Below are 26848 nucleotides of genomic sequence, written 5' to 3' on the forward strand. Positions count from 1 at the left end.
CTGGGGTGATGCTGACACCCTGCACTGTCACAACTGTCACCTGAGCCAGCACCTGCCTCACCTGGACCCCACCCCGGCTTCATTTCAATCAAATATTAAAATGTTGGGTTTATATTGTCTTTTTGCCCCTTTTTTTTTTTCCTGGAACACCCAATGGGCTGAGACTGGATTACCTGGAGCACCCAGACTGGGGATCAGCCCCCACACCTGGGCAGGTTCCTCACCTGGAGCCGCTTCAATCAGGTGACACATTCAGCAGAAATAGCGAAATCTTTGCTTTTCTCCCCAAAACACGCAGCCACGTCCCCTCCCTCCCCCACCCCAAGTCATTCCTTTATCCTCCAATTTTCCATAATTAAATCCGGATCTGGAATTCCTGATGACCTCATGAGATCTCTTCACACCTGCACGCACCTGGAGGCAACACCTGGTGCCTCAGAGCTGCAGCAACGGAGGGTCCTGTCCATGCCAGGGGTCACCTGGGGGAGGGGCAGCCAGGTAACCACACCTGGGGGCTCTGCAGGTGTTCCCTGGCCAGGTAACAACACCTGGGGCTTCCCACGTCTGGGCTGTGTCCTCGTGCTGGGAGTGGAGGGTGGCCAGGTGTGCTGAGAGGCTGCAGGTGCTCCTCACCTGGCCCTCACCTGGCCCTATTTCAGGATGATGTGGTAGCTGTCGCTGCTCTCGGCTGCAAAGGAAGCCAAGGTCACCTGACAGCAGGTGAGGCAGGTGGGGGGGGGGAGATCTGAGCCAGGTGAGATCCCACACGGAGCCCCAGGTACTCACACACCTTTCATGGTGTCCAGGACGAAGCAGGACTCGTCCTGGAAGTTCTGGATCATCTGAAAAACCCCAAACACCAAGTGAGGGATTTCTGGGGAGGCTTCGGGCTCCAAAGGGCTGCAGGTGCCAGGTGGGAGCTCAGGTGGGAGCTCAGGTGGAAGCACCAGCCAAAAAGATTTTATTCCTTCCTTGGGCCCTCCCAGACACCTGCCCAGGTGATCCCTGGTGCTCCCCAAGGGGATCCCTCCTGGAGTCCTTCCCTCCTTCCCAGGTGTGTCCCAGCTGTTCCCCAGGTGTGCCCCAGATGTGCAGGGATCCCTCCTGGAGTCCTTCCCTCCTTCCCAGGTGTGTCCCAGGTGTTCCCCAGGTGTGACCCAGGTGTACAGGGATCCCTCCTGGAGTCCTTCCCAGGTGTTCCCCAGGTGTGAACAACTATTCCCCAGGTGTGACCAGCTGTTCCCCAGGTGTGCCCCAGATGTGCAGGGATCCCTCCTGGAGTCCTTCACTCATTCCCAGGTGTTCCCCAGGTGCGCTCAGGTGTGTCCCAGGTATTCCCGAGGTGTGTCCCAGGTGTTCCCCAAATGTTCCCAGGTGTGTCTCTGGTGTTCTCCAGGTGTGCTCAGATTTTTCCCAGGTGTTGCCCAGCCATGCCCATGCCTGTCCCAGGTGTTCCCAGCCGTGCCCAGGTGTGCCCAGGTGTGTCCCAGCCATGCCCAGGTGTGTCCCAGGTGTTCCCAGCCATGCCCAGGTGTGTCCCAGATGTTCCCAGCCGTGCCCAGGTGTGTCCCAGCCATGCCCAGGTGTGTCCCAGGTGTTCCTAGCTGTGCCCAGGTGTGTCCCAGCCATGCCCAGGTGTGTCCCAGGTGTTCCCAGCCATGCCCAGGTGTGTCCCAGCCATGCCCAGGTGTGTCCCAGATGTTCCCAGGTGTGTCCCAGCTGTGCCCAGGTGTGTCCCAGCCATGCCCAGGTGTGTCCCAGGTGTGTCCCAGCCATGCCCAGGTGTGTCCCAGGTGTTCCCAGCCGTGCCCAGGTGTGTCCCAGCCATCCCCAGGTGTGTCCCAGGTGTTCCCAGCTGTGCCCAGGTGTTCCCAGCCATGCCCAGGTGTGTCCCAGGTGTGTCCCAGGTGTTCCCAGCCGTGCCCAGGTGTGTCCCAGGTGTTCCCAGCCGTGCCCAGGTGTTCCCAGCTGTGCCCAGGTGTTCCCAGATGTTCCCAGCTGTGCCCAGGTGTGTCCCAGCCGTGCCCAGCTGTGTCCCAGGTGTTCCCAGCTGTGCCCAGGTGTTCCCAGCTGTGCCCAGCCGTGCCCAGGTGTGTCCCAGGTGTTCCCAGCCGTGCCCAGGTGTTCCCAGCCGTGCCCAGGTGTTCCCAGATGTTCCCAGCTGTGCCCAGGTGTGTCCCAGCCGTGCCCAGCTGTGTCCCAGGTGTTCCCAGCCGTGCCCAGGTGTTCCCAGCCGTGCCCAGGTGTGCCCAGGTGCGGTTACCTCATCGCTGACCAGCACGTGGATGCCGGTGGGTCCCTGTTTGTAGATGTGCTGGATCTGCTGGGCGGGGACGCGGAACAGCAGCGCCAGCTTGGCACAGAGCTCGGCCGCCGTCAGCTCCTCCAGGTACACGGCGTGGTACACTGGGGGGACTGGCACTGAGCAGGTGTGCACACCTGGCACTGAGCAGGTGTGACAGAACTGCCCAGGTGTGTCAGAACTGCCCAGGTGTGTCAGAACTGCCCAGGTGTGTCAGAACTGCCCAGGTGTGCACACACTCCTCCAGGTACACGGCGTGGTACACTGGGGGGACTGGCACTGAGCAGGTGTGCACACCTGGCACTGCCCAGGTGTGACAGAACTGCCCAGGTGTGACAGAACTGCCCAGGTGTGCACACACTCCTCCAGGTACACGGCGTGGTACACTGGGGGAACGGCACTCAGCAGGTGTGCCCAGAACTGCCCAGGTGTGCTCCCATACCTCTCACCTGAACAGGTATGCCCAGGCCTGACACCTCCCCAGGTGTGCCCAAACCTGACACCTGCACAGGTGTGCTCCCTGCCCCCCAGGTGTGCTCCCTGCCCCCCAGGTGTGCTCCCCAGGTGTGCCCCCTCACCAAAGAAGGTTCCGGCGCTGCCGTCGCCGTCCTCGTGCTCGTGCTGAGGGTCCCTCACCTGCTGGGACTCCTGGCACACGTAGATGGTCAGGCGGGGCCGCACCATCCTGCCAGGTGAGGGCACACAGGTGAGATCACACAGGTGTGGGTCACACAGGTGAGGCGTCCCACCCCTACCAGGTGTCCTCAGGGGAAGCTGGAGAGCCCAACCGTGAGGAAAATCTTTGTGCCATGGGACAGGTGAGTCCCAGCCCCCCCAGGTAAATCCCATCCCCCCCAGGTGAGTCCCAGCCCCCCAGGTGAGCCCCTGCCCCCCCAGGTGAGTCCCAGCCCCCCCAGGTAAATCCCATCCCCCCCAGGTAAATCCCATCCCCCCCAGGTGAGCCCCTGCCCCCCAGGTGAGTCCCAGCCCCCCCAGGTAAATCCCATCTCCCCCAGGTGAGTCCCAGCCCCCCCAGGTGAGTTCCAGCCCCCCCAGGTGAGCCCCTGCCCCCCAGGTGAGCCCCTGGCCCTCACCTGCCCTTGAGGGCGTTGAAGAGCCGGATGCCGTCGGCGGGGCCGCAGATCTGGATCACGTCCTCGCGGGTCAACTTCAGCAGATCCGCCCCTGCCCAGGGCCAAACCTCACCTGAGTTCACCCCAACTCACCTGAGTTCACCCCAAACTCACCTAAGTTCACCCCAAACTCACCCCAAATTTTCCTCTCTCTGCCCAAAATTGTTTTTTCCACCTGGCTTTCCTCACAATCAGCCTTTCCCACCTTTGCCCCCAAATTCCATTCTCAGCTTCACCATCCCCAGATCATCCATTCTCACCTCCTCTGCCCCAAATTGCCATTTCCAGCTCCACCTGCCCCAAAATCAGCCCCTCCTGCCAGGTGAGGGGAGGTGACCTGGCCCAGGTGAAGTGACCTGGCCGAGGTGAGATGACCTGGCCAGACGAGGTGACCTGGCCCAGGTGAAGTGACCTGGCCCAGGTGAGGTGACCTGGCCAGGTGAGGGGCAGAACTCACCTGAGAAGTTCCTGAAGAGCCGTGAGAAGGTGGAGAAGCGGTTGCGGTGCAGCCACTGCTGCGCCTCCTGCGGGCTCCAGGTGGGCAGCAGCGTCTGGGGGGACACAGGTGACACCTGGCTGAGCAGGTGAGGGAGCTGCCAGTGTTTGCACTCAGGTAGGGCCACAGGGGGGTCAGCACAGGTGTGCTAAATCCCCCCCAGGTGTGTGCAGGTGACCCCAATGTGTCCCTGGCACCCCCCAGGTGTGTGCAGGTGACCCCAGGTGTGTGCAGGTGACCCCAGTGTGTCCCTGGCACCCCCCAGGTGTGCTGGGCAGGTACCTGGGCAGGTACTTACGTCAGCCAGGGGCGCGGGGGGGGGTCGGGCTGGTGGCTCGGGGACCCACTGCTGGGGACAGAGGGACACGGTCACTGGGGATACTGGGGACACTGGAGATACTGGGGATACTGGGACACGGTTACTGGGGATACTGGGGACACTGGAGATACTGGGGATACTGGGACACGGTCACTGGGGATACTGGGACACGGTTACTGGGGATACTGGGGACACTGGAGATACTGGGGATACTGGGACATGGTTACTGGGATATTGGTATACCTGGGTACTGGGGATACTGGGGATAGTGGGGGCACTGGGACACAGTCACTGGGGATACTGGGGACACTGGAACAATGCTGGGGGCACTGAGGTGTTACTGGGGTTACTGGGATGGGACAGGGGTGATAGTGGAGTCACTGGGATGGCACTGGTACCCACCCCCCACTCTGCCCCCAGTCCCCCCAGTCCCAGTCCCAGTGTGTCCCAGTCCCAGTCCCAGTCCCAGTCCCAGTCCCAGTCCCAGTCCCAGCACTCACCCGTCCCCCAGCGAGAAGCTGCTGTGGGCGCTGTTGAAGCCGGGCGAGGGCGCGCTGGGCACGTAGGTGACCTCGGGCCAGGGCGAGCACTGCGGGCAGCCAGGTGAGCACAGGTGTGCTGGGGCACTCCCACACCTGGGCACACCTGCACACACACCTGGCACACACCTGGGCACAGTGCACACACCTGGGCACACACACCTGGGCACACCTGGGCACACATACCTGCATACACACCTGCACACAGCTGCACTGCACACAGCTGGACTGCAGCTGCACACACCTGGAACCATGCACACACCTGGGACTGCACACCTGTACACACCTGGGATTGCACACCTGTACACAGCTGGACACACCTGGAACCATGCACACACCTGGGACTGCACACCTGTACACAGCTGGGACTGCACACCTGTACACAGCTGGACACACCTGGAATCATGCACACACCTGGCCCCGCACACACCTGGCCCTGCACACCTGGCCCTGCACACACCTGGCCCTGCACACCTGGCCCCGCACACACCTGGCCCCGCACACACCTGGCCCTGCACACCTGGCCCTGCACACCTGGCCCTGCACACACCTGGCCCTGCACACACCTGGCCTGCACACCTGGCCTGCACACCTGGCCTGCACACACCTGCCCAGCTCAGGTCAGTGATGACCCCAGAGCCGTTTTTCAGGTACAAAAGCACCTTCTCTGCCCCCAGGCAGGTATGAACACTGGAGCAAAGCTCTCCCAGCACACAGCCCTGCTCCTGGCAGCCAGGTGAGGCAGGTGAGGCAGGTGAGCTCACCTCAGTGAGGATGGTGGTCTCGTAGGAGGGCTGGTACTTCTCCTTCTCGTGGGGCGTTCGCTTCTCCATCTTCTCCCGATCCGTCTTCTGCTTCCGGTCGGCTCCTTTGGGCTGGGGACAGCCCAGGACAGGTGTGTGGGAAGCACACAGGTGACCAGGTCACACAGGTGACCCAGCCCTCTGGGTGCTCAGAAGGGAAAGGAGCAGTTTTGGGATAACCTGTCCTAGGGCCTCAGCAGGGACAGGGGGTGTGGCCACCTGGGTACACCTGAAACCACCTGAGTACACCTGTAACCACCTGAATAGACTCCTGTAACCACCCAGATACACCTGTAATCACCTGGGTACACCTGAAACCACCTGAATAGACTCCTGTAACCACCCAGATACACCTGTAATCACCTGGGTACACCTGAAACCACCTGAGTACACCTGTAACCACCTGAATAGACTCCTGTAACCACCCAGATACACCTGTAACCACCTGGATAGACACCTGTAACCACCTGAATAGACTCCTGTAACCACCTGAGTACAACTCTAATCATCTGAATACACCTGTAATCACCTGAATACACACCTGTAACGACCTAGATACACCTGTAACTATCTGAATACACCTATAACCACCCAGATACACCTGTAACCACCTGAGCACACCTGTAACATCTCTGCACACACCTGTAATCCCCTGAATACACCTGAGCTGTGTCTTCTGCATCACCATCACCCAGGTAGGAGATGGGACAGGTGGGACAAAGTGCACCTGGACAGCAGGTCACAGGAGTGGCCTTGACCTGGTCACACCTTGTACACCTGGGCCCCTCCTCCATCCAGAATTTGGGGATTTCACTCAAATCCCAGGGGAAGCACAGACATGGAACCTTCACAGGTATCCAGGTGTTCTCCTTGGCAGATCCCTGAAGGAATTCTCTTACACCTGGCTGCACCTGCACCCACAGGTGAAGGGATTCAGCCCAGGTGAACCAGGGGAGGGCAGAGCAGGACCCCAAACCCCGCTGAGGTGAACAGGTGAGGAAAGAGAAAACGGTGGGGCTGTCCAGGTGGAGTCAGCAGGCAGGTGTGACCACACCCTGCCACCACCTGCAGCAGGCTGGGCGGGGAGGGGCCGCAGGTACCTTGAACACCTTGATCTGGCAGCTGGCGGAGTGCAGGTGCTCGGTGTACTCGCCGCTCTCGTTCTCCCTGAAGGTGTCGATCTGCACGCGGAAGGGAACGCCCTTCTCGCCGCCGTGCTTGCGCAGCGTGAACTCCGTGCTGATGCAGTGCACCTGCCGCAGGTGAGCGGCCGTGGGGCGCCACTGCCGCAGGGCAGGGCCCCCCCAGCGCACCTGGTGATGGGCACAGCCCCGAGCACAGCCAGGAGCTGCACCTGGGATCACCTGTGCCTCACCCGGGTGTGGGACAGAGCCCACCTGTGCCTCACCTGGGTGTGGGACAGAGCCCACCTGTGCCTCACCTGGGATATGGGACAGAGCCCACCTGTGCCTTACCTGGGTGTGGGACAGAGCCCAACTGGATGGGAGATAGAGCCCACCTGTGCCTCACCTGGGTGTGGGACAGATGGGGGACAGAGCCCACCTGTGCCTCACCTGGGTGTGGGACAGAGCCCACCTGTGCCTCACCTGGGATATGGGACAGAGCCCACCTGTGCCTTACCTGGGTGTGGGACAGAGCCCACCTGTCCCTCACCTGGATGCGGGGCACTGCCCACCTGTCCCTCACCTGGATGTGGGGCACTGCTCACCTGTCCCTTACCTGGATATGAGGCACTGCCCACCTGTGCCTTACCTGGGTGTGGGACAGAGCCCACCTGTCCCTCACCTGGATGCGGGGCACTGCCCACCTGTCCCTCACCTGGATGCAGGGCACTGCCCACCTGTCCCTCACCTGGATGTGAGACAGAGCTCACCTGTCCCTCACCCGGATGCGGGGCACTGCCCACCTGTCCCTCACCTGGATGTGGGGCACTGCTCACCTGTCCCTTACCTGGATATGAGGCACTGCCCACCTGTGCCTTACCTGGATGTGAGATAGAGCTCACCTGTCCCTCACCTGGATGCGGGGCACTGCCCACCTGTCCCTCACCCGGATGCGGGGCACTGCCCACCTGTCCCTCACCTGGATGTGAGGCACTGCCCACCTGTGCCTCACCTGGATGTGAGATAGAGCTCATCTGTCCCTCACCTGGATATGAGGCACTGCCCACCTGTGCCTCACCTGGCTGCGGGGCACTGCCCACCTGTGCCTTACCTGGATGAACACCGACGTCCTCTTGGCCGGGTCCCACAGGAACTCCACGGTGTTGAGCTGCGTCGGGTTCGCGCGGGGGTCGATGATCCCCACGGACATGGGGATATCTGTGGGGGGGACAGGTGAGGCCCACCTGGGACCCCCCACCTGCCCCAGCCAGGTGAGACTCACCTATGTCCAGGATCCTGTCCCCAGGTCTGTTCCACCTCCAGCCCTCCAGCTGCTGGTGCTCCGTGTACTGCAGCCGCCGGTCATGGAAAACCACCCGGAAGATGCTCTGGGGAAGGGGCAACGTCACCTGGAGCCGCCCTGGCACACCTGGCCAGGTGTGCAACCCTTCCCTGTGCCAAAAAGGGGCAAAGGGAACCATCCCCCACCCAGCTGCAGGGCCCTGGAGAGCACCTGGTTTGGATGGGCACACCTGGATAGGATGGACACACCTGGATGCAATGGGCACACCTGGCTGGAATGGGCACACCTGGCCAGGTGTTGTTGTGGGTTGTACCTGTGCTCTCTGCTCACCTTGACCAGCTTCCCATTGATCTCGGGCAGCTCCCCCAGTTTCCTGTTGTCCAACATCCGGATCTCGTAGGACTGACCTGGGGGCAGGAGGGCACCTGAGGCTGTCACCTGTACCTGTCACCTGAGCTCCTCGTTCATTCAGGATCCCACCAACCCAGAGCTTCCAGCTGTACCTGAAAGCAGCAGGTACAGCCTGAATGTGGAACTCCCACCCTGCAGAGCTGGACCCTTGTACACCTGTAACCACCCTGTACACACCTGTACAGATACACCTTACACACACCTGTACAGATACACCTTACACACACCTGCAACCACCCTGCACACACCTGTACAGATACACCTTACACACACCTGTAACCACCCTGCACACACCTGTACATATACACCTTAAGCACACCTGTACAGATACATCTTACACACACCTGTACAGATACACCTCACACACACCTGTACATATACACCTTTCACACACCTGTAACCACCCTGAGCACACCTGTAGATACACGATACACCTTACACACACCTGCAACCACCCTGCACACACCTGTACAGATACACCTTACACACACCTGTACAGATACACCTTAAGCACACCTGTACAGATACACCTTACACACACCTGTAACCACCCTGCACACACCTGTACAGATACACCTTACACACACCTGTACAGATACACCTTACACACACCTGTACAGATACACCTGTACAGATACACCTTACACACACCTGTACAGATACACCTTACACACAACTGTAACCGCCCTGTACACACCTATACAATACACCTTACACACAACTGTACAGATACACCTGTAGATACACCTTAAGCACACCTGTACAGGTACATCTTACACACACCTGTACAGATACACCTGTACAGATACACCTTAAGCACACCTGTACAGATACATCTTACACACACCTGTACAGATACACCTTAAGCACACCTGTACATATACACCTTACACACACCTGTAACCACCCTGAGCACACCTGTAGATACACGATACACCTTACACACACCTGGAACCACTCTGCACACACCTGTACAGATACACCTTGCACACACCTGTACAGATACACCTTACACACACCTGCAACCACCCTGCACACACCTGTACAGATACACCTTACACACACCTGTACAGATACACCTTAAGCACACCTGTAACCACCCTGCACACACCTGTACAGATACACCTTAAGCACACCTGTACAGATACACCTTAAGCACACCTGTACAGATACACCTTACACACACCTGTAACCACCCTGCACACACCTGTACAGATACACCTTAAGCACACCTGTAACCACCCTGCACACACCTGTACAGATACACCTTAAGCACACCTGTACAGATACACCTTAAGCACACCTGTACAGATACACCTTACACACACCTGCAACCACCCTGCACACACCTGTACAGATACACCTTACACACACCTGTACAGATACACCTTACGCACACCTGTAACCACCCTGCACACGCCTGTTACCACCTTCCCACACTCTAACCTGCACCCACCCCTTACCCAGGTGAACCCCCCAGGTGACCCATGCCGCACCTGGGCAGAGCACAGCCAGGTGAGGGCACTGCCAGCTCCCATTTCCCACCGGGAAAAGCCCAGAATCCCCCCGGTGGGGCACTCCCAGAGGCGCCTGAGCGGCGCAGGTGCGGCTCACCTTGGTTCAGGTAGGTGAGGGTCTCGTCGTGCAGCTTGACGGCCGGGGAGGTGGCGGCGCACAGCACGTACTGGAAGGGCAGCAGCTTGTCCTGGCCCTCGGGGGGCAGGCTGGACTCCTCCTGCTTGAAGATGGGCAGCGCCAGCACATCGCTGCGGGGCCGACAGGCACCTGAGACAGGTGAGCTGGGGCGGGGCGGGGCCCCTTCAACCCCACCCGGCTGTGGGACGGGGAAGGGCCTCCCCAGAAAAACCTGGCTCTGCTTCCGGAGCCTGCCTGAGCCCAGGTGTGCCCTGGATGTCTGTCCTCAGGTGTCACCCGCTCACCTGAAATGCACCTGTGGCCGTGTGAATACACCTGGGGCACACCAGTACACCTGAGATACACCTGTACACCTGTACACCCAGGGTAAACCTGTACACCTGGGGCACACCTGTACACCTGGGTACACCTGGGTACACCTGTACACCCAGGGTAAACCTGTACACCTGGGGCACACCTGTAAGCACCTGAGATACACCTGTACACCTGGGGCACACCTGTACACCCGGGGCACACCTGTACACCTGGGTACACCTGTACACCCAGGGTAAACCTGTACACCTGGGGCACACCTGTAAGCACCTGAGATACACCTGTACACGTGGGGTACACGTCTGTACACCTGGGGCACACCTGTACACCTGGGGCACACCTGTACACCTGGGTACACCTGTACACCCAGGGTAAACCTGTACACCTGGGGCACACCAGTACACCTGAGATACACCTGTACACGTGGGGTACACATCTGTACACCTGGGGCACACCTGTACACCCGGGGCACACCTGTACACCTGGGTACACCTGTAAGCACCTGGGTACACCTGTACACCCAGGGTAAACCTGTACACCTGGGCACACCTGTAAGCACCTGGGGCACATCTGTACACATGGGACACACTCATACACGTGAGGCACACCTGGGACACACCTGATGCACACCTGTACACCTGGGGTATACCTGTATACCTGGAGTACACCTGGGTACACCTGCACACCTGGGGCACACCTGTACATGTCACTTCTGGGGTTCCCTGTCAGTTCCAGGGTTTCCTCTCTGTTCTGGGGTTCCCTGTCAGTTCTGGGGGGCCCTCTCGGTTTTGGGGTTCCCTGTCAGTTTTGGGGCTCCCTCTCAGTTCTGGGGCTCCCTCTCAGTATTGGGGCTCCCTCTCAGTTCCGGGGTGCCCTGTCCATTCCGGGATTCCCTGTCAGGTCCGGGGTGCCCTGTCCGTTCCGGGGTTCCCTGTCAGTTCTGGGGTTCCCTCTCAGTTTCGGGGTTCCCTCTCAGTTCTGGGGCTCCCTCTCAGTTCCGGGGTTCCCTGTCCATTCCGGGGTGCCCTCTCAGTTTCGGGGTTCCCTCTCAGTTCTGGGGCTCCCTCTCAGTTCCGGGGTTCCCTGTCCGTTCCGGGGTTCCCTGTCAGTTCCGGGGTGCCCTCTCAGTTTCGGGGTGCCCTCTCAGTTCCGGGGTTCCCTGTCCGTTCCGGGGTGCCCTCTCCGTTCCGGGGTTCCCTCTCAGTTCCGGGGTGCCCTCTCAGTTCCGGGGTGCCCTCTCAGTTCCGGGGTTGCCCTCTCAGTTCCGGGGTGCCCTCTCAGTTTCGGGGTGCCGTACCTCATGCTGTAGGCGCCGGCGCCGAGCTCCTGCCCGATCCCCGACAGGCTGGCGTCGAAATCCTGCACCAGCCCCGACTCGATCACCTCGTCCGCCAGCGGCAGCTTCAGCGCCCACGCCATGGCCCCAAACCGGGAACCCCAAAACCGGGAACCCCAAAAATAGGGAACCCCAAAACCGGGAACCCCAAAAACCGGGAACCCCAAAACCGGGAACCCCAAAAATAGGGTACCCCAAAAGCCGGGGCACCCCAAAACCGGGACACCCTAACACCGGGTAACCCTAAAACCGGGAACCCCAAAAACCGGGGAACCCCAACACCGGGACACCCCAAAACCAGGGAACCCTAAAACCGGGGCCCCCCAAAACCGGGACCCCCCCAAAACCGGGGAACCCCAACACCGGGGAACCCCAAAAATCGGGACACTCCAAAACCGGGCCTCCCAAAACCGGGTCCCCCCAAAACCGGGACCCCCAAAACCGGGGCACCCCCAAAGCCGGGACCCCCAAAACTGGGGAACCCCAAAAAAACGGGGTTGTGGTCACTCCAAAAACGGAGGGGGGGGGGGTGTTTGGGACACCCCAAAAATGGGGGCTACTCAAAAATGGGGACACGCGGAAAGTGGGGGTTTGGGGCACCCCCAAACAAGGGTTTGCTCCAAAAAGGGGTTTGCAGGGGTCCCCCAAAAATGGGGTTTGAGTCACCCCCAAGCCAGGGCACCTCCCTGTTTTCTGGGGGTACCAAAGTCCCCCAAACCTCTGGAGAAGCCTCTCCTGTGGTGACTGATTTGGGAACCCCCAAAAGCCGCCAGCACAGGGGAACGAACCCCAAAATCCAAGGACACCCCCGAGGCTGCAGCCCCTCCCTTGGAGCGCCTCGAAGGGAACAGCTCGGGGGGCCCCAAAACCCAAAACCCTCGGGGGGCCCCGAGTCCTACGGACTGGGCTGCACCCCAAAACCCTGCGCTCCCCTCCAGGGGCTGCACCTCCAAAATCCTGCACTCTCCTACGAGGGCTGCACCCCCAAAATCCTGCACTCCCCTGCAAGGGCTGAACCCCCAAAATCCTGCACTCCCCTCCAGGTGTTGTGCCCCTCCGGGACCCCCCAAAATCCTACACCGCCCTGGGCGCTGCCTCCGGCAGGGACCCCTCGGTCCGGGCAGGGACCCCCCGATCCTGGCCGGGACCCCCCAAACGTGGCCGGGACCCCTCGGTCCGGGCAGGGACCCCCCAGTCCTGGCCGGGACCCCCCAGTCCTGGCCGGGACCCCCCGCTCCGAGCCCGCCCGCCCCAGTCCGGCCCGGCCCCCCCCGCTCCGGGCCGGGACCCTCGAACGCGCCGCTCCGCCAAGATGGAGGCGGCGGACACGCCCCCTCCGGCGGGAGGGAGGCCCCGCCCCCTGCCGCTATCAGCCAATGGGATCGGGCGATGCCGCGTGACGGGCGGATGCAATAACCAATAGGAAGCTCCGAGCCGAGCACGCCGCGCGGGGATTGGCTGAAGGGCGTGGCCGCGGAAGCGCTCGGCGCTCTGCTCCATGAGGCGCCTCCCTCGGGGCCGCGGGTTCGAGTCCCGCTCCCGCCACGAGCGTGCGCTGACCTGCGCCGGCCTCAGCCGGGGGGGCCGAGGAGGACCCGCTCCTCCGCCCCCTGTAAATCTTGGAAAAAAAAGGAGAAAGGAAAAGAAAAAAGAAAAATACTGTTTATTTCACACCACTACATCAAGTGCATCAGTCTGCCGCGGCCCCAGCGGGCGCCCCCGTGCCCCCCAAATCTCCCCCTCCCATCGCTCCCCGGAGCGGCTGGAGCCCCCCAGGCACAGGGCAGGGGGAAAAGGGGCGCTGCCTCTGTTCTGGGGTTCACACCCCCCAAACCCGGAGGTGATGTCCCCAGAATCCACCCACGCGACGTCCCCAGGGTGGGGGATCACCCCCAGGAGCCCCTCATGAGGCAAAACCAGCGTGGGGGTGACAGAAATTTGGGGTCACCCCTGGTGAGCCACGACACGGCCTCAGGAACACAGGAAAAAGAGCAAAACCCAGAAAAATGGAAATCACAAATTTTGGGTGGGTGACACTCGGGGTGGGGGTCTGTCACCAGGTGTGTCACAGGTTAACAAGGTGACATCAACACCTCATGTGATGAGAACGGGAGGACACACACAGGCACAGGTGGGCACAGGCACGGGGCAGAGGGACAAAATCCACGGCCAAAGGGACAAAACCAGTGGCCAAAGGGACAAAACCAGTGGCCAAAGTGCTGCTGGCTGGAGGCCAAGGGGCTGTGACTGGTGGGAGCACAGAGGGGACTCCCAGTGCTCCCAGTTCACAGTGGGGGTGGGCACAGGGATGGGGCTGCAGGGACACAGGGGTGGCCACAGGGACAAATTCAGTGGCCAAAGTGCTGATGGCAGGTGGTCGGGGGGGACTGTGGGAACTGGGGCGCTCCCAGTGCTCCCAGTTCAGATTGAGTGGAAGACGTTGAATGTCGGACATGGGTCCAGGTGAGGACACAGGTCAAGGTGTGGTGGGCACAGGTGTGGGTGGGGTGGACACAAGTCCAGGTGTGGTGGTGCAGGGAGCTGGTGACCCAGGGACAGAACCAGTGGCCAAAGTGCTGCTGGCTGGAGGTCTGGGGAGACACAGGGGGAGCTCCCAGTGCTCCCAGTTTAGGGCATGTGGGAGTCAGTGAGGGGCAGGGTGGGGGTGGACACAGGTGAGGGTGGACACAGGTGAGGGTGGACACAGGTGAGAATCTGGACACAGGTGAGGGTGGACAAAGGTGAGAATCTGGACACAGATGAGAATCTGGACACAGGTGAGGGTGGACTCAGGTGAGAATCTGGACACAGGTAAGAATGGACAGAGGTAAGAATGGACAGAGGTAAGAATGGACACAGGTGAGGGTGGACACAGGTGAGGGCCCGGACAGGTGCAGGTGTGGGGGTGGCCCGGGGCCAGAAGCAGCGGCCGAGGCCGGGGTGACACGGGGAGCTCGCAGCGCTCCCGGCTGCGGGCGCTGGAGGCTTGGGCGGGTCCAGGTTCGGGCAGCGCGGCGGACGGACGGACGGACGGACGGACGGACGGGCGGGCGGGCGGGCGGACGGACAGACGGCGCTCAGGGCACGTGGAACACGTTCAGCTTGCTGGTGTTCTTGAGCGTCTGGCGGCGGTTGCAGAACCAGACGCGCACCACCTCGCGCTCGTAGCGCAGCTCCTGCGCGATGCGCGTGATCTCCGCGCCCGTGGGCAGCGCGTTGCGCTCGAAGTGCGCGTTCAGCGCCTCCAGCGCCTGCGGCGTGAAACTCGTGCGCCGCTTGCGCTTCTTGCCCGGCTCGCCGCCCACGAACTCCAGCAGGTGCTGCTGCCCCTCCCGCTGCCGCTGCTCCGCCTCCCGCAGCCACTTCTCCAGCACCGGCTTCAGCTTCTGCGCGCTCTTGGGCGTGATGTCCAGCTTCTCGAACCTGCGCGACAGGGGACACTCAGGGGACAGGGGACACTCAGGGGACAGGGGGACACTCAGGGAGACACGGGGACACGGGGACTCAGGGGGAGCACAGGGGGGGATGTCCCCAGGTGCCATCCCTGTCCCCAGGCGCCATTACCTGCAGATGGCAGACTGGCTGTAGGCTGGCCCCTCGGTGGCAGTCAGGGCCCGTCCCTGTCCCTGTCCCCAGGCGTCATTCCCTGTCCCCAGCTGCCATCCCTGTCCCCAGCTGCCATCCCTGTCCCCAGGCGCCATTCCCTGTCCCCAGGCGCCATCCCTGGCCCCAGGTGCCATTCCCTGGCCCCAGGTGCCATTCCTTGCCCTGTCCCTGTCCCCAGGCGCCATTCCCTGTCCCCAGCTGCCATCCCTGTCCCCAGCTGCCATCCCTGTCCCCAGGTGCCATTCCCTGTCCCCAGGTGCCATTCCCTGTCCCCAGCTGCCATCCCTGTCCCCAGGTGCCATTCCCTGTCCCCAGGTGCCATTCCTTGCCCTGTCCCTGTCCCCAGGTGCCATCCCTGTCCCCAGGTGCCATCCCTGTCCCCAGGTGCCATTACCTGCAGATGGCAGACTGGCTGTAGGCTGGCCCCTCGGTGGCAGTCAGGGCCTGCCCCACCTGGGTCTGGGTCAGGCCCAGCGAGAGGCGCCGCAGTTTGAAGTTTTTGGCGAATTCCCGGATTTCCTCCAGGTTGATCCCGTCCTCCTCCGAGCTGGGGGGTGCTGGGGGCTCTGGGGGGGGGCAGGGGGGGCTGTGACTCCCTTATCCCAGTTCCCAGAGACCCCAGCCCCATTTCCCTCCAAGCCATCCCACAGCCTGGTACCCCAAGGACCCCACACAGCGTTTCCCTGGTACTGGGAATCCCACAGGACCCCAGTCCCATTATCCCCATTCCCATTATCCCAGTTCCCATTATCCCAGTTCCCATTATCCCTCTTCCCATTATCCCAGTTCCCATTATCCCCATTCCCATTATCCCAGTTCCCATTATCCCCCTCCCCATTCCCATTATCCCCCTCCCCATTCCCATTATCCCTCCCAGTTCCCATTATCCCAGTCCCGTTCCCATTATCCCCCTCCCCATTCCCATTATCCCCCCTCCCAGCGGATCCCGCCATTCCCAGGGACCCCACAGCCCACCAGCCCGTCCCAGTCCCCTCCCAGCGCTCCCAGTGACTCACTGGACACCAGCTGGCTCACGGTGGGGGTCTCAGAGCAGCTGACGGGCGCCGGCGCCGGGGACACTTTGGCCACGGGGCTGGAGCCCGGCCCGGGCGGGGCCGGCTGGATGGGCTGGACCTGGGGGTGGGCGTGACCCGGGGTGACCCGGGGGTCTGGGGGTGACCTGGGGGTGGCCCGGGGTGACCCGGGGGTCTGGGGTGACCTGGGGTGACCCGGGAGTGACCTGAGGGTGACCCTGAGGGGGTGGGGGTGACCCTGGGGGGTGAGCGTGACCCGGGGTGACCCGGGGTGACCCGGGGTGACCCGGGGGTCTGGGGGTGACCTGGGGGTGGCCCGGGGGTCTGGGGGTGACCAGGGGTGACCCGGGAGTGACCTGAGGGTGACCCTGGGGGGTGGGCGTGACCCGGGGTGACCCGGGGGTCTGGGGTGACCTGGGGGTGACCCTGGGGGGTGGGGGTGACCCGGGGTGACCCGGGGGTCTGGGGGTGACCCGGGGGTGACCCGGGGGTCTGGGGGTGACCTGGGGGTCTGGGGTGACCTGGGGGTGACCCTGGGGGGTGGGCGTGACCCGGGGTGACCCGGGGGTCTGGGGATGACCTGGGGGTGACCCGGGGGTGACCCGGAGGTCTGGGGGTGACCCGGGGGTGACCCGGGGGTCTGGGGGTGACCTGGGGGTCTGGGGTGACCCGAGAGGGTCCCAAAAGCACTTCCACCCCCCCAGGGCTGTATGGCTGAAGGCACAGGGGGGTCCCAAAGGCACAGAGGGGGTCGCAAAGGCACAGGACTCAGGGTGACCTGGGGGGCTCAGGGTGACCTGGTGGGTCTCAGGGTGATCTGGGGGGGCTCAGGGTAACTTGGGGGTCTCAGGGTGATCTGAGGGGTCTCAGAGTGACCTGGGGGGCCCGGGGGGGTCTCTGGGTGACCTGGGGGGGGCCCAGGGGGGTCTCAGGGCTGTGGGCTCACCTCGCTCTTGATGGGGGGCTCTGCAGGCCCGTTTTTCTTGCTGGGGGCGGGCGCGGGGGGGGCGGTGGCCAGCGTGGCCCCCGTGGCCAGCGTGGCGATCACCTGGCCCTGCGCGTTGAGCAGCAGCTGCGGGGTCACCGCCGCCACCTGCAGGCTGGGCGGGGCCGGCGCGGGGGGCGCCACCACCCACGGCAGGGTCCCGATCACCTGGGGAGGGGGACACAGCGCTGGGGACCCCGAAACACCCACCCCGGGCGGGGCAGGGGGACAGGGACCCCCTCCCCAGGTGACACAGCCCCGGGGGGGCGGGTGGGACCCCCGCGGTACCTGGCCCTGGGCGCTGGTCAGGAGCTGCCCCGGGATCCCCTGGACGCTGGGGAGGGGGCTGGAGATCACGGGGGGGGCGCTGAGGGACCCCAGGATCTGCGGCTGCACCCCCAGAGCCGCCGTGAGCTGTGGGATGGAAACGGGTCAGAGCCGGGACCCCCCGAGCCTCGCCCCCCATTCCCGGCGGCCACGGGGGTCCCTGGGGGTCCCCAAATCTGTAAATCCATCGATCCATCCCCTGGGAGCTGCAGCTTGTGAACAGGGAAAAATGAAACTGGGATTGAGCACAGGGAAACTGAGGCTGGGATTGTGAACAGGGAAAAATGAAACTGGGATTGAGCACAGGGAAACTGAGGCTGGGATTGTGAACAGGGAAAAATGAAACTGGGATTGTGTCTGGGAAAAATTAAACTGGGATTGAGCACAGGGAAACTGAGGCTGGGACTGTGCACAGGGAAAAATGAAACTGGGATTGAGCACAGGGAAACTGAGGCTGGGACTGTGCACAGGGAAAAATGAAACTGAGATCCTGCCTGGGGAAACCGAGGCTGGGATCTTGCATGTAAAAACAGGCACAAGGGAATCCTGCACAGGGAAACTGAGGCAGGGATCCCACCTGGAAACAGACTGGGATTTGTCCTGGGAAACCAAGGCAGGGATGGTCTGCAGGGACACCGAGCTCACAATCCCCCATGTGGGAATGGGGAGCGGGATCCTGCCTGGGGAAACTGAGGCTGGGACTGTGCCCAGGAAACTGAGCCTGGGATTGGGCACAGGGAAACTGAGGCTGGGTCGGTGCCCGGGGCAGTTTCTCGGGCTGGGTCGGTGCCCGGGGCAGTTTCTCAGGCTGGGTTGGTGCCCGGGGCAGTTTGTGAGGCAGGGTTGGTGCCCGGGGCAGTTTCTCAGGCAGGGTTGGTGCCCGGGGCAGTTTCTCAGGCTGGGTCGGTGCCCGGGGCAGTTTCTCAGGCAGGGTTGGTGCCCGGGGCAGTTTCTCAGGCTGGGTTGGTGCCCGGGGCAGTTTGTGAGGCAGGGTCGGTGCCCGGGGCAGTTTCTCGGGCTGGGTCGGTGCCCGGGGCAGTTTCTCAGGCAGGGTTGGTGCCCGGGGCAGTTTCTCGGGCTGGGTCGGTGCCCGGGGCAGTTTCTCAGGCAGGGTTGGTGCCCGGGGCAGTTTCTGAGGCTGGGTTGGTGCCCGGGGCAGTTTGTGAGGCTGGGTTGGTGCCCGGGGCAGTTTGTGAGGCAGGGTCGGTGCCCGGGGCAGTTTCTCGGGCAGGGTCGGTGCCCGGGGCAGTTTCTCGGGCAGGGTTGGTGCCCGGGGCAGTTTCTCGGGCTGGGTCGGTGCCCGGGGCAGTTTCTCGGGCAGGGTTGGTGCCCGGGGCAGTTTCTCGGGCTGGGTTGGTGCCCGGGGCAGTTTCTCGGGCAGGGTCGGTGCCCGGGGCAGTTTCTGAGGCAGGGTTGGTGCCCGGGGCAGTTTCTCGGGCAGGGTCGGTGCCCGGGGCAGTTTCTCGGGCAGGGTCGGTGCCCGGGGCAGTTTCTCGGGCTGGGCTGTCGGTAATCCCCGCCCCGCCCCGCGCCGCTGGCCCGGATGGCCCGGGCCGGTCCTTACTATGCCGGGGTTCAAGGCCAGTCCGGCGATCGGGGGCTGCACGGCCAGCGGGGGCTGCACGGCCAGCGGGGGCTCCTTCGGGGGCGTGGGCGCCGGGGAGGGCTGGGGCAGCAGCGGGGGCTGCGCCGGGGGGGCGCGGGGCGCGGGGCTGAGCACGGCGGCGGCTGCGGAGAGAGGGGACAGCGTCAGTGGCGACACCGCGACACGCGACACCGCGCCGGACCCTCCCTCCCCGGGGGCGGGGTCACACCTGAACCGGGTCACACCTGAACCAGGTGACGCCGCTGCCGCACAGAGCGGGGGGCGCCTGGTGGAATCCTATTCCCCCCCGCACACCTGGCACACCTGGCACAGGTGCAGCGTCTGGAAGAGCCCCCTCCAGTGGGGGTCGGTCCCTCCCCCCTTCACACCTGCAGGTGTGGCCTGCTGCAGGGGGGACACATCTGGAGCCCCAAATCTGCACCTGGAGCTCCAAATCTGCACCTGGAGCCCCAAACCTACACCTAGTGTCACATCTGGAGCCTCAAATCTGCACCTGATGCCACATCTGGAGCTCCAAATCTACAGCAGGTATCACACCTGGAGCCCCAAATCTTTTAGTCTCAAATCTCCCAAATTCAAGCCCTTTTCAGAACTCTCCTGCAGCAGGTGCTGCACCTGCAATCCAAAATCTGCACCTTTTGTACTGAAACCCCTAAATCTGCACCTTTTGTACTGAAACCCCTCACCTTGAAGCCCACAGGTGGGACCGACTGGATTTGGGCTGAGGATGAGCTGGGGAGGGGCAAAGGGAGCTCCAACCTCCCCCACTGCAGCCAGGAGCCCCAAACCTACAGCAGGTATCATGTACCACACCTGGAGACCCAGATCTACACCTGGTACGACACCCTGACCCCCAAATCTACACCAGGTGTCACCTGGAGCTCCAAATCTACACCGGGTACTGCCCCAAACCTACAGCAGGTCCCAGCCCTGGCCCCTGCTCTGCCCTGCTCTCTCCTGCCCCAGTCCCAGCGGCGCCGTGTCCTGCCCGGCTCGGGGCCGTTCCCGTTCGGGGCCGATCCCGTTCGGGGCCGATCCCGTTCGGGGCCGTTCCCGTTCGGACCGTTCCCGTTCGGGCCGTTCCCGTTCGGGGCCGTTCCCGCTCGGGCCGTTTCCGTTCGGGGCCGATCCCGTTCGGGGCCGATCCCGTGTCCTGCCCAGCTCGGGGCCGTTCCCGTTCGGGGCCGATCCCGTTCGGGGCCGATCCCGTTCGGGGCTGATCCCGTTCGGGGCCGTTCCCGCTCGGGCCGTTCCCGTTCAGGGCCGTTCCCGTTCGGGGCCGTTCCCGTTCGGGGCCGATCCCGTTCGGGGCCGATCCCGTTCGGGGCCGATCCCGTTCGGGGCCGTTCCCGTTTGGGCCGTTCCCGTTCGGGGCTGATCCCGTTCGGGGCCGTTCCCGTTCGGGGCCGATCCCGTTCGGGGCTGATCCCGTTCGGGGCTGATCCCGTTCGGGGCCGTTCCCGTTCGGGGCCGATCCCGTTGGGGCCGTTCCCGTTCAGGGCCATTCCCGCTCGGGCTGTTCCCGCTCGGGGCCGTTCCCGTGTCCTGCCCAGCTCGGGGCCGTTCCCGTGTCCTGCCCAGCTCGGGGCCGTTCCCGTGTCCTGCCCAGCTCGGGGCCGTTCCCGTTGGGGCCGATCCCGTTGGGGCCGTTCCCGTTCGGGGCCGATCCCGTGTCCTGCCCAGCTCGGGGCGGTTCCCGCTCGGTGCCGCTCCCGCTCGGTGCCGCTCCCGCTCGGTGCCGCTCCCCCGTTACCTGCCGTTACCTGCCAGGTTGGCTACGGGCGGTTTGAAAATCGCCCCCGCAGGTGCCGCCGGCGTCAGTCCCGGGAGCGCGGCGAGCGTTGCTGTGGGAATTGTCACCAGGGCCAGCGCCTGCTGGCCTGTCACCTGACCTGCAATACTGATGGGGATAAGAAGAGGTTGAGTAACTGTCCCTGCCGGAACCATTACTCCTGTCACACCTGTGGCTAAGCTTTCCTGAGCCAACACCTGCGGAGATAAATGAGATTTGAAAGAGAAACACAAATCAACGCCCTGCTCAGCATCAGGGAAACCCCCACGGGGCCCCCCCGCCCGGCCTGGGACACCCCTCTGGGGAGGGGGCAAAGGGGGAGCTCAACAATGAACCCCAATTGGGGGGGGGCAAAGGGGGAGCTCAACAATGAACCCCAACTGGGGGGGGGCAAAGGGGGAGCTCAACAATGAACCCCAACTGGGGAGGGGGCAAAGGGGGAGCTCCCGGTGAATCCCAATTGGGGAGGGGGCAAAGGGGGAGCCCCCTGCCTGGTGAACCCCCGGGGAAGGGGGATCCAGGGGGGGCTGTGAACCCCTCTCCGTGGGGAGATGGGGGGGCTCTGTTAGGGGGGCCCCCTCTGGAGGGTATAAAGGGGGACCCCCCTCCCTGCTGACCCCCACTGTGGGGGGATGGGGGACAGAGGTGGGATCCCCTTCACCTTGGGGTCCCCCCTACATGGAGACAAGGGGCACCCAGGGCCTCCCTTCCCCCCCAGGGCTGTGGAGACCCCTCTGTGTGGGGGGACAGAAGGGGTCCCCTGACCTGGCCGCGCCCTCCCCGGGGCCCCCCGCGCCCCCAGCCCCAGGGACAGTTACCTGCGGCGTGGCCTGCACGGCCAGGTGGGTCACGCCGGGCTGGCTGGGGGCGTGGCTCGAGGGGACGGCGGGGGGCGACTCTGCCTTGGCTTTACCTGGGGGAGAAACGGGGGGGTGAGGGGGGCACCCAAATCCTGCACAGCCAGGAATGATCCCGGGATGGAGAGACCCGGGGGGGCACGGGGGGATCCCGGGGAGGAGAGACCCGCGGGAACCTCCGGGAATTATCCCGGGATGGAGAAACGCGGGGGGGCACAGGGGGGATCCCGGGGGAGAGACCCGCGGGAACCTCCGGGAATGATCCCGGGATGGAGAGACCCGGGGGCACAGGGGGGATCTGGAGAAGGAGAGACCCGGGGAAACCTCCAGGAATGATCCTGGGATGGAGAAACGCGGGGGGCACAGGGGGGATCCGGGGGCACAGGGAGAACGGGGGTCCCGGGAAGGGAATGGAAGGGTGGGGGGTCTCTCACCTGCCACCTCCCCTCCGGACGAGCTCGGGGTGCTGGAGGGAGCGTCCTCCACACCTGGGGGGCCCCCCTGTGCCGGGGACCCCCCCGCTCCCTCCCCGGCCGTTTTGGGGTCCCCATCCACCCCCACCTCCAGCACCCGGATGGTCTCATGGCCGGACATGACAATCACCTGCAAACGGACCCCAAAATCAGCTCCAGGGACGTCACCCCGCGGCCGTGTCCCCCAGGGGCTCCCCCCGCCCCACGGGGCCAGTTTTGGGGTGCAGAGCCCACCCGGACCCTGCAGGGGGGAGGGGCGGGTGGGGGAGTTCCAGCCCCCCAACACCTCAACTGCAGGGGCACCCCTGGCTGAGACCTCGGGCAGGTGGAACGGTGCCAGTGGTCACAGCACCCCCAGATTTATAGCACCCCCACACCTCCACCTGCAGCACCCCCAAACAGAACCGGCACCCCAAACAGAACCGGCACCCCTAAACCTACAGCAAAACCTTCCCAGCTGCAGCCCCCCTGAACAGAGCCAGCACCCCCAACCCTAGAGCGCCCCCAAACAGAGCCGGCACCCCCAAACCTACAGCACCTCCAACTTTACAGAACTCGGCAAACCTACAGCACCCCCAAACCTACAGCACCCCCATACAAAGCCGGCACCCCCAAACAGAATCAGCACCCCCAAATTTACAGCACCTCCAACCTTACAGAACTCGGCAAAACCTACAGCACCCCCAAACAGAACCAACATCCCCAAAAAGAGCCGGCACCCCGAACCCTACAGCACCCCTAAACAAAACCAACACCCCCAAACCTACAGAACCCCCAACCTACAGAACCCTTCCAAGCAAAACCGCCCCCCGAGCCGCCCCCGGACCTGCAGCAGCCCGGCCCGGCCCGGGACGGTGACGCTGAGCGACCCAAACCCCGCGGCCATGGCCGGGACCGCGTCGGGACGCGCGGAGGGTGCGGGGTGCGGGTTCGGGGTTCGGCGTTTTGGGTTTGGGGTTTCGGGTTCCGGGTGCGGGGTGCGGGTTCGGGGTTCGGCGTTTTGGGTTTGGGGTTTCGGGTTCGGGGTTCGGGGTTGGAGGTTTGAGGTTCGGGGTTTGGGGTTCAGGGCTTGAGCCAGGGAAGGGACGGGGACGGGACTGGGATTTTCACCCTCCCGGAGCTTTTTATCAGGCAGGTCCTGCCCTCCAGAACTGCAAAACTCCCCCAGACCCGCCCCCGGAGGAGCGGGGACGTTCCCAAAGGACGTTCCCAAGGGACATTCCCATTCCCAAAGGACATTCCCAGTCCCGAGGGACATTCCCATTCCCGAGTGTGGCCCTGAAGGGGTAAATGGGATCCTGGAAGAGAAAGAGAATCCTCAGGGAATAAATAAATGAAGGGGAAATGACCAGTCCCGATGGGGAGGGCACTGGGTTTACAGGGAGAAAATCAGGGAATTGAACCAAATTAAGCTGGGAGTTGGTACGAGCATTAACGATTATTTGGAATCATCCAGTTGAAGGAATTTGTATCAGTTTTGCCTTGGAAGATTTAGATTTGGCTGAATTTTAGATTTGGGATGATTTGGCTGGATTTTTCAGAGATATGAACCAAGGAATTAAATAATTTTGCCAAAACACAAGAAAATGTCCCAGAGCAGGAGGAGGGGCAGGACAGTGAAGGGAACAGGGATCAAACACGAGCAAAACCCTTCCTGAGCCATTTACAAACTCTGCCTCTGTGCTGGCAACTTCCCTCATTAACTATTTTAATTAACTTTTCTAATTAATGGCTTTTATTAACCACAAGCAGGCAGCACCCAGCAAGGTTTGTCACCAGCTGCTATTCTGGGAGCCCAGCTTGGGAAAATCGCTGAAACTTTTGAGTTTTGCTGAAGCAACCTTGAGAGTTTTTAATAAAAGCCTGGGAGAGGGAGATGTTTGGGCTGGGACTGGAGTGAGGAATGCAGGATTTACAGAGCACAAGGACATCCTGCAGGAGGCAGAGATAAAAAAAGAGACACAGACAGATACAACTGAGCTGGGAAAAACACAATCGTGAGACTGAAAATGGGGGCTAAGCAGTGAGAAGGGAAATCAGTAACCAATAGAGGATAAAGTGCTAATTAATGCTAATTCTGTAATTGATAGCAAATTCTGTAATTTACAGCCAATTCTGTAATTGATAGCAAATTCTGTAATTTATAGCAAATTCTGTAATTGATAGCAAATTCTGTAATTGATAGCCAATTCTATAATTAATGCCAATTTTGTAATTGATAGCCAGTTTTGTAATTGAGCAAATTCTGTAATTTACAGCAAATTCTGTAATTGATAGCAAATTCTGTAATTGATAGTAAATTCTGTAATTGATAGCCAAATCTTTAATTTATAGACAATTCTGTAATTGACAGCCAATTCTTTGTTTGCTCAAATGTACAAATAGTGAGAAGTTGTGGAAGGTGTGGTGGGTGAGTCTGGGGAATAAATCAGTGCTGCTTCCTAGGACTAAAAACAGAGTTAGGCTTTGAGTGATCCCAATTTTTTAGCAGGAGAAGTTGAGCTGAGCCCACAGAAAGCTGGGATATCTTGGAGCTGGAACTGGAAGCAGGTCCTGCTGGATCACCCCAGCCCCAGACCTTTTCCCCGAAACTGCAGCACCCCAAATCTGCAGCACCCCAAAACGTGCAGCACCCCGAACCTACAGCACCCCCGAACCTGCAGCACCCCGAAACTGCAGCACCCCAAAACCTGCAGCACCCCGAAACTGCAGCACCCCAAATCTGCAGCACCCCAAAACCTGCAGCACCCTACACCTGCAGCACCCCCGAACCTGCAGCACCCCAAATCTGCAGCACCCCAAAACCTGCAGCACCCCGAACCTGCAGCACCCTACACCTGCAGCACCCCGAACCTGCAGCACCCCGAAACTGCAGCACCCCGAACCTGCAGCACCCCAAAACCTGCAGCACCCCAAACCTGCAGCACCCCGAACCTGCAGCACCCCGAAACTGCATCACCCCGAACCTGCAGCACCGTGAACCTGCAGCACCCTAAATCTGCAGCACCCCGAAACTGCAGCACCCCAAATCTGCAGAACCCCAAATCTCAGTGGGTACCTCACACTGGCAGCACCCCTAATCCTGCAGCACCCCCAAATCTCAGCAGGTACCCTCAAACCTGCAGCACCCCCAATCTCAGTTGGTACCCCCAAACTCACAGCACCCCAAACAGACCCAGCACCCCTCAAACAGACCCAGCACCCCAAACAGTCACAGCACCCCCAAATAAACCCAGCACCCCCAAACTCACAGCACCCCCAAATAAACCCAGCACCCCCAGCTGCAGTGTCCCCCCAGCTGCAGGTGAGGCACAGCCCAGGTGAGCCCTGCAGGTGTTTCACACACTCAGGTCCCCCCGGCCGGTTTTGGGGTGCAGGGGGGCCCTACCTGCTCGTTGACAGTCAGCAGGGCCTCCTGGGGCTGCCCCTGCTCCATGGGAGCTGCACAGGTGGGCAGGTCACACCTGCCACATGCTGCAAGAGGGGACAAGCAGGGGCTGTCACCACCTGGGGGTGCCGGGGGATGCCTGGGACCCCCCCTCAGCCCTTTGGAACCCCAAAATCCAGGGATGGCCCAGGTGAAACCTGCAGCCCAAAGCCCCCCCAAATCTCCAGGTGACACCTGGCTGCCCTCCCAAGTCCCTGCTGCTCCCTGGGGCTCAGATTTGGAGACACTCCCCTCAGCAGGTGACAGGAGTCACTCCCCAGGTGGGATTCACCTGCCCCAGGAAGGGAAGGGGGAGCCCCTCCTGCTCCCCTGAGTGACACCCCAAAGTCCTGGGGCAGCTTTTCCCCCCACCTGAGGGGCAGAAGGTGGGAAAGCTCCAGGTGGGGTCACCACCCTTCCCCCTCCCCAAACTGGGGACCCCAAGGCCAGACTGGGACCCCAAAGGGGAGGGGAAGGGAACCCCTGGGGTTCTGGGGGTCCCAGGGGGTCCCAGGGGGTCCCAGGTACTCACCCAGTGCCTGCTCTGACCCCGGGAGGGGCTGCAGGGCCCGGGGGGGTCCCGGGGCTCTGGTTTGGGGTCCCTGCTCTGCTGCCTGCAGCTCCCTGGGGCTCCCTGCTCTGCTCGCCGGGTTTTGGGGTGTCCAGGCTCTGTCTGTGCAGGTTTAGGGTGTCCAGGCTCTGTCTCTGCAGGTTTGGGGTGTCCGGGCTCTGTTTCTGCAGATTTTGGGGTGTCCGGGCTCTGTCTCTGCAGGTTTTGGGGTGTCCAGGCTCTGTCTCTGCAGATTTTGGGGTGCCCAGGCTCTGTCTCTGCAGGTTTAGGGTGTCCAGGCTCTGTCTGTGCAGATTTTGGGGTGTCCAGGCTCTGTCTGTGCAGATTTTGGGGTGCCCAGGCTCTGTCTCTGCAGGTTTAGGGTGTCCAGGCTCTGTCTGTGCAGATTTTGGGGTGTCCAGGCTCTGTCTCTGCAGGTTTAGGGTGTCCAGGCTCT

General features: G+C 62.3%; 2 protein-coding genes and 1 long non-coding RNA gene across 5 annotated transcripts; 1 reads left to right on the forward strand and 2 right to left on the reverse strand.

Moving 5' to 3' along the window:
• Positions 1–21: 21 nt before the first annotated feature.
• On the reverse strand, positions 22–11965 carry TFCP2 (transcription factor CP2). The gene is given in 16 exon segments (XM_056515104.1): positions 22–688; positions 791–842; positions 2264–2406; positions 2881–2987; positions 3397–3487; positions 3893–3986; positions 4230–4250; positions 4253–4280; positions 4751–4839; positions 5554–5664; positions 6693–6845; positions 7828–7934; positions 7999–8104; positions 8350–8426; positions 10045–10196; positions 11696–11965. Coding segments are annotated over 16 exon segments (1491 nt in total). The 5' UTR covers positions 11818–11965; the 3' UTR covers positions 22–650.
• A 1417-nt stretch (positions 11966–13382) lies between these two features.
• Positions 13383–26457, reverse strand: POU6F1 (POU class 6 homeobox 1). Its single transcript, XM_056515100.1, has 11 exons — positions 26374–26457; positions 25803–25888; positions 22376–22544; positions 21903–21997; positions 21056–21281; positions 19251–19414; positions 17648–17773; positions 17321–17527; positions 16357–16474; positions 15735–15906; positions 13383–15157 (listed from the first exon to the last, which is right to left on the reverse strand). Exons 2-11 carry the CDS (start codon positions 25848–25850, stop codon positions 14812–14814), a joined length of 1671 nt encoding a protein of 556 aa, XP_056371075.1. The 5' UTR covers positions 25851–25888; positions 26374–26457; the 3' UTR covers positions 13383–14811.
• On the forward strand, positions 26408–26835 carry LOC130265817 (uncharacterized). Of its 3 annotated transcripts, XR_008842680.1 has the most exons (4): positions 26439–26522; positions 26583–26675; positions 26706–26767; positions 26798–26835. It is a non-coding gene; the product is annotated as an uncharacterized LOC130265817 (long non-coding RNA). The 3 variants fall into 3 exon arrangements; XR_008842679.1 differs by having other exon boundaries at positions 26408–26491; positions 26583–26767; XR_008842678.1 differs by having other exon boundaries at positions 26583–26767.
• Positions 26836–26848: the final 13 nt, after the last annotated feature.

The sequence above is a fragment of the Oenanthe melanoleuca genome, linkage group LGE22, assembly GCF_029582105.1.
Source record: "Oenanthe melanoleuca isolate GR-GAL-2019-014 linkage group LGE22, OMel1.0, whole genome shotgun sequence".
Taxonomy (NCBI): domain Eukaryota; kingdom Metazoa; phylum Chordata; class Aves; order Passeriformes; family Muscicapidae; genus Oenanthe; species Oenanthe melanoleuca.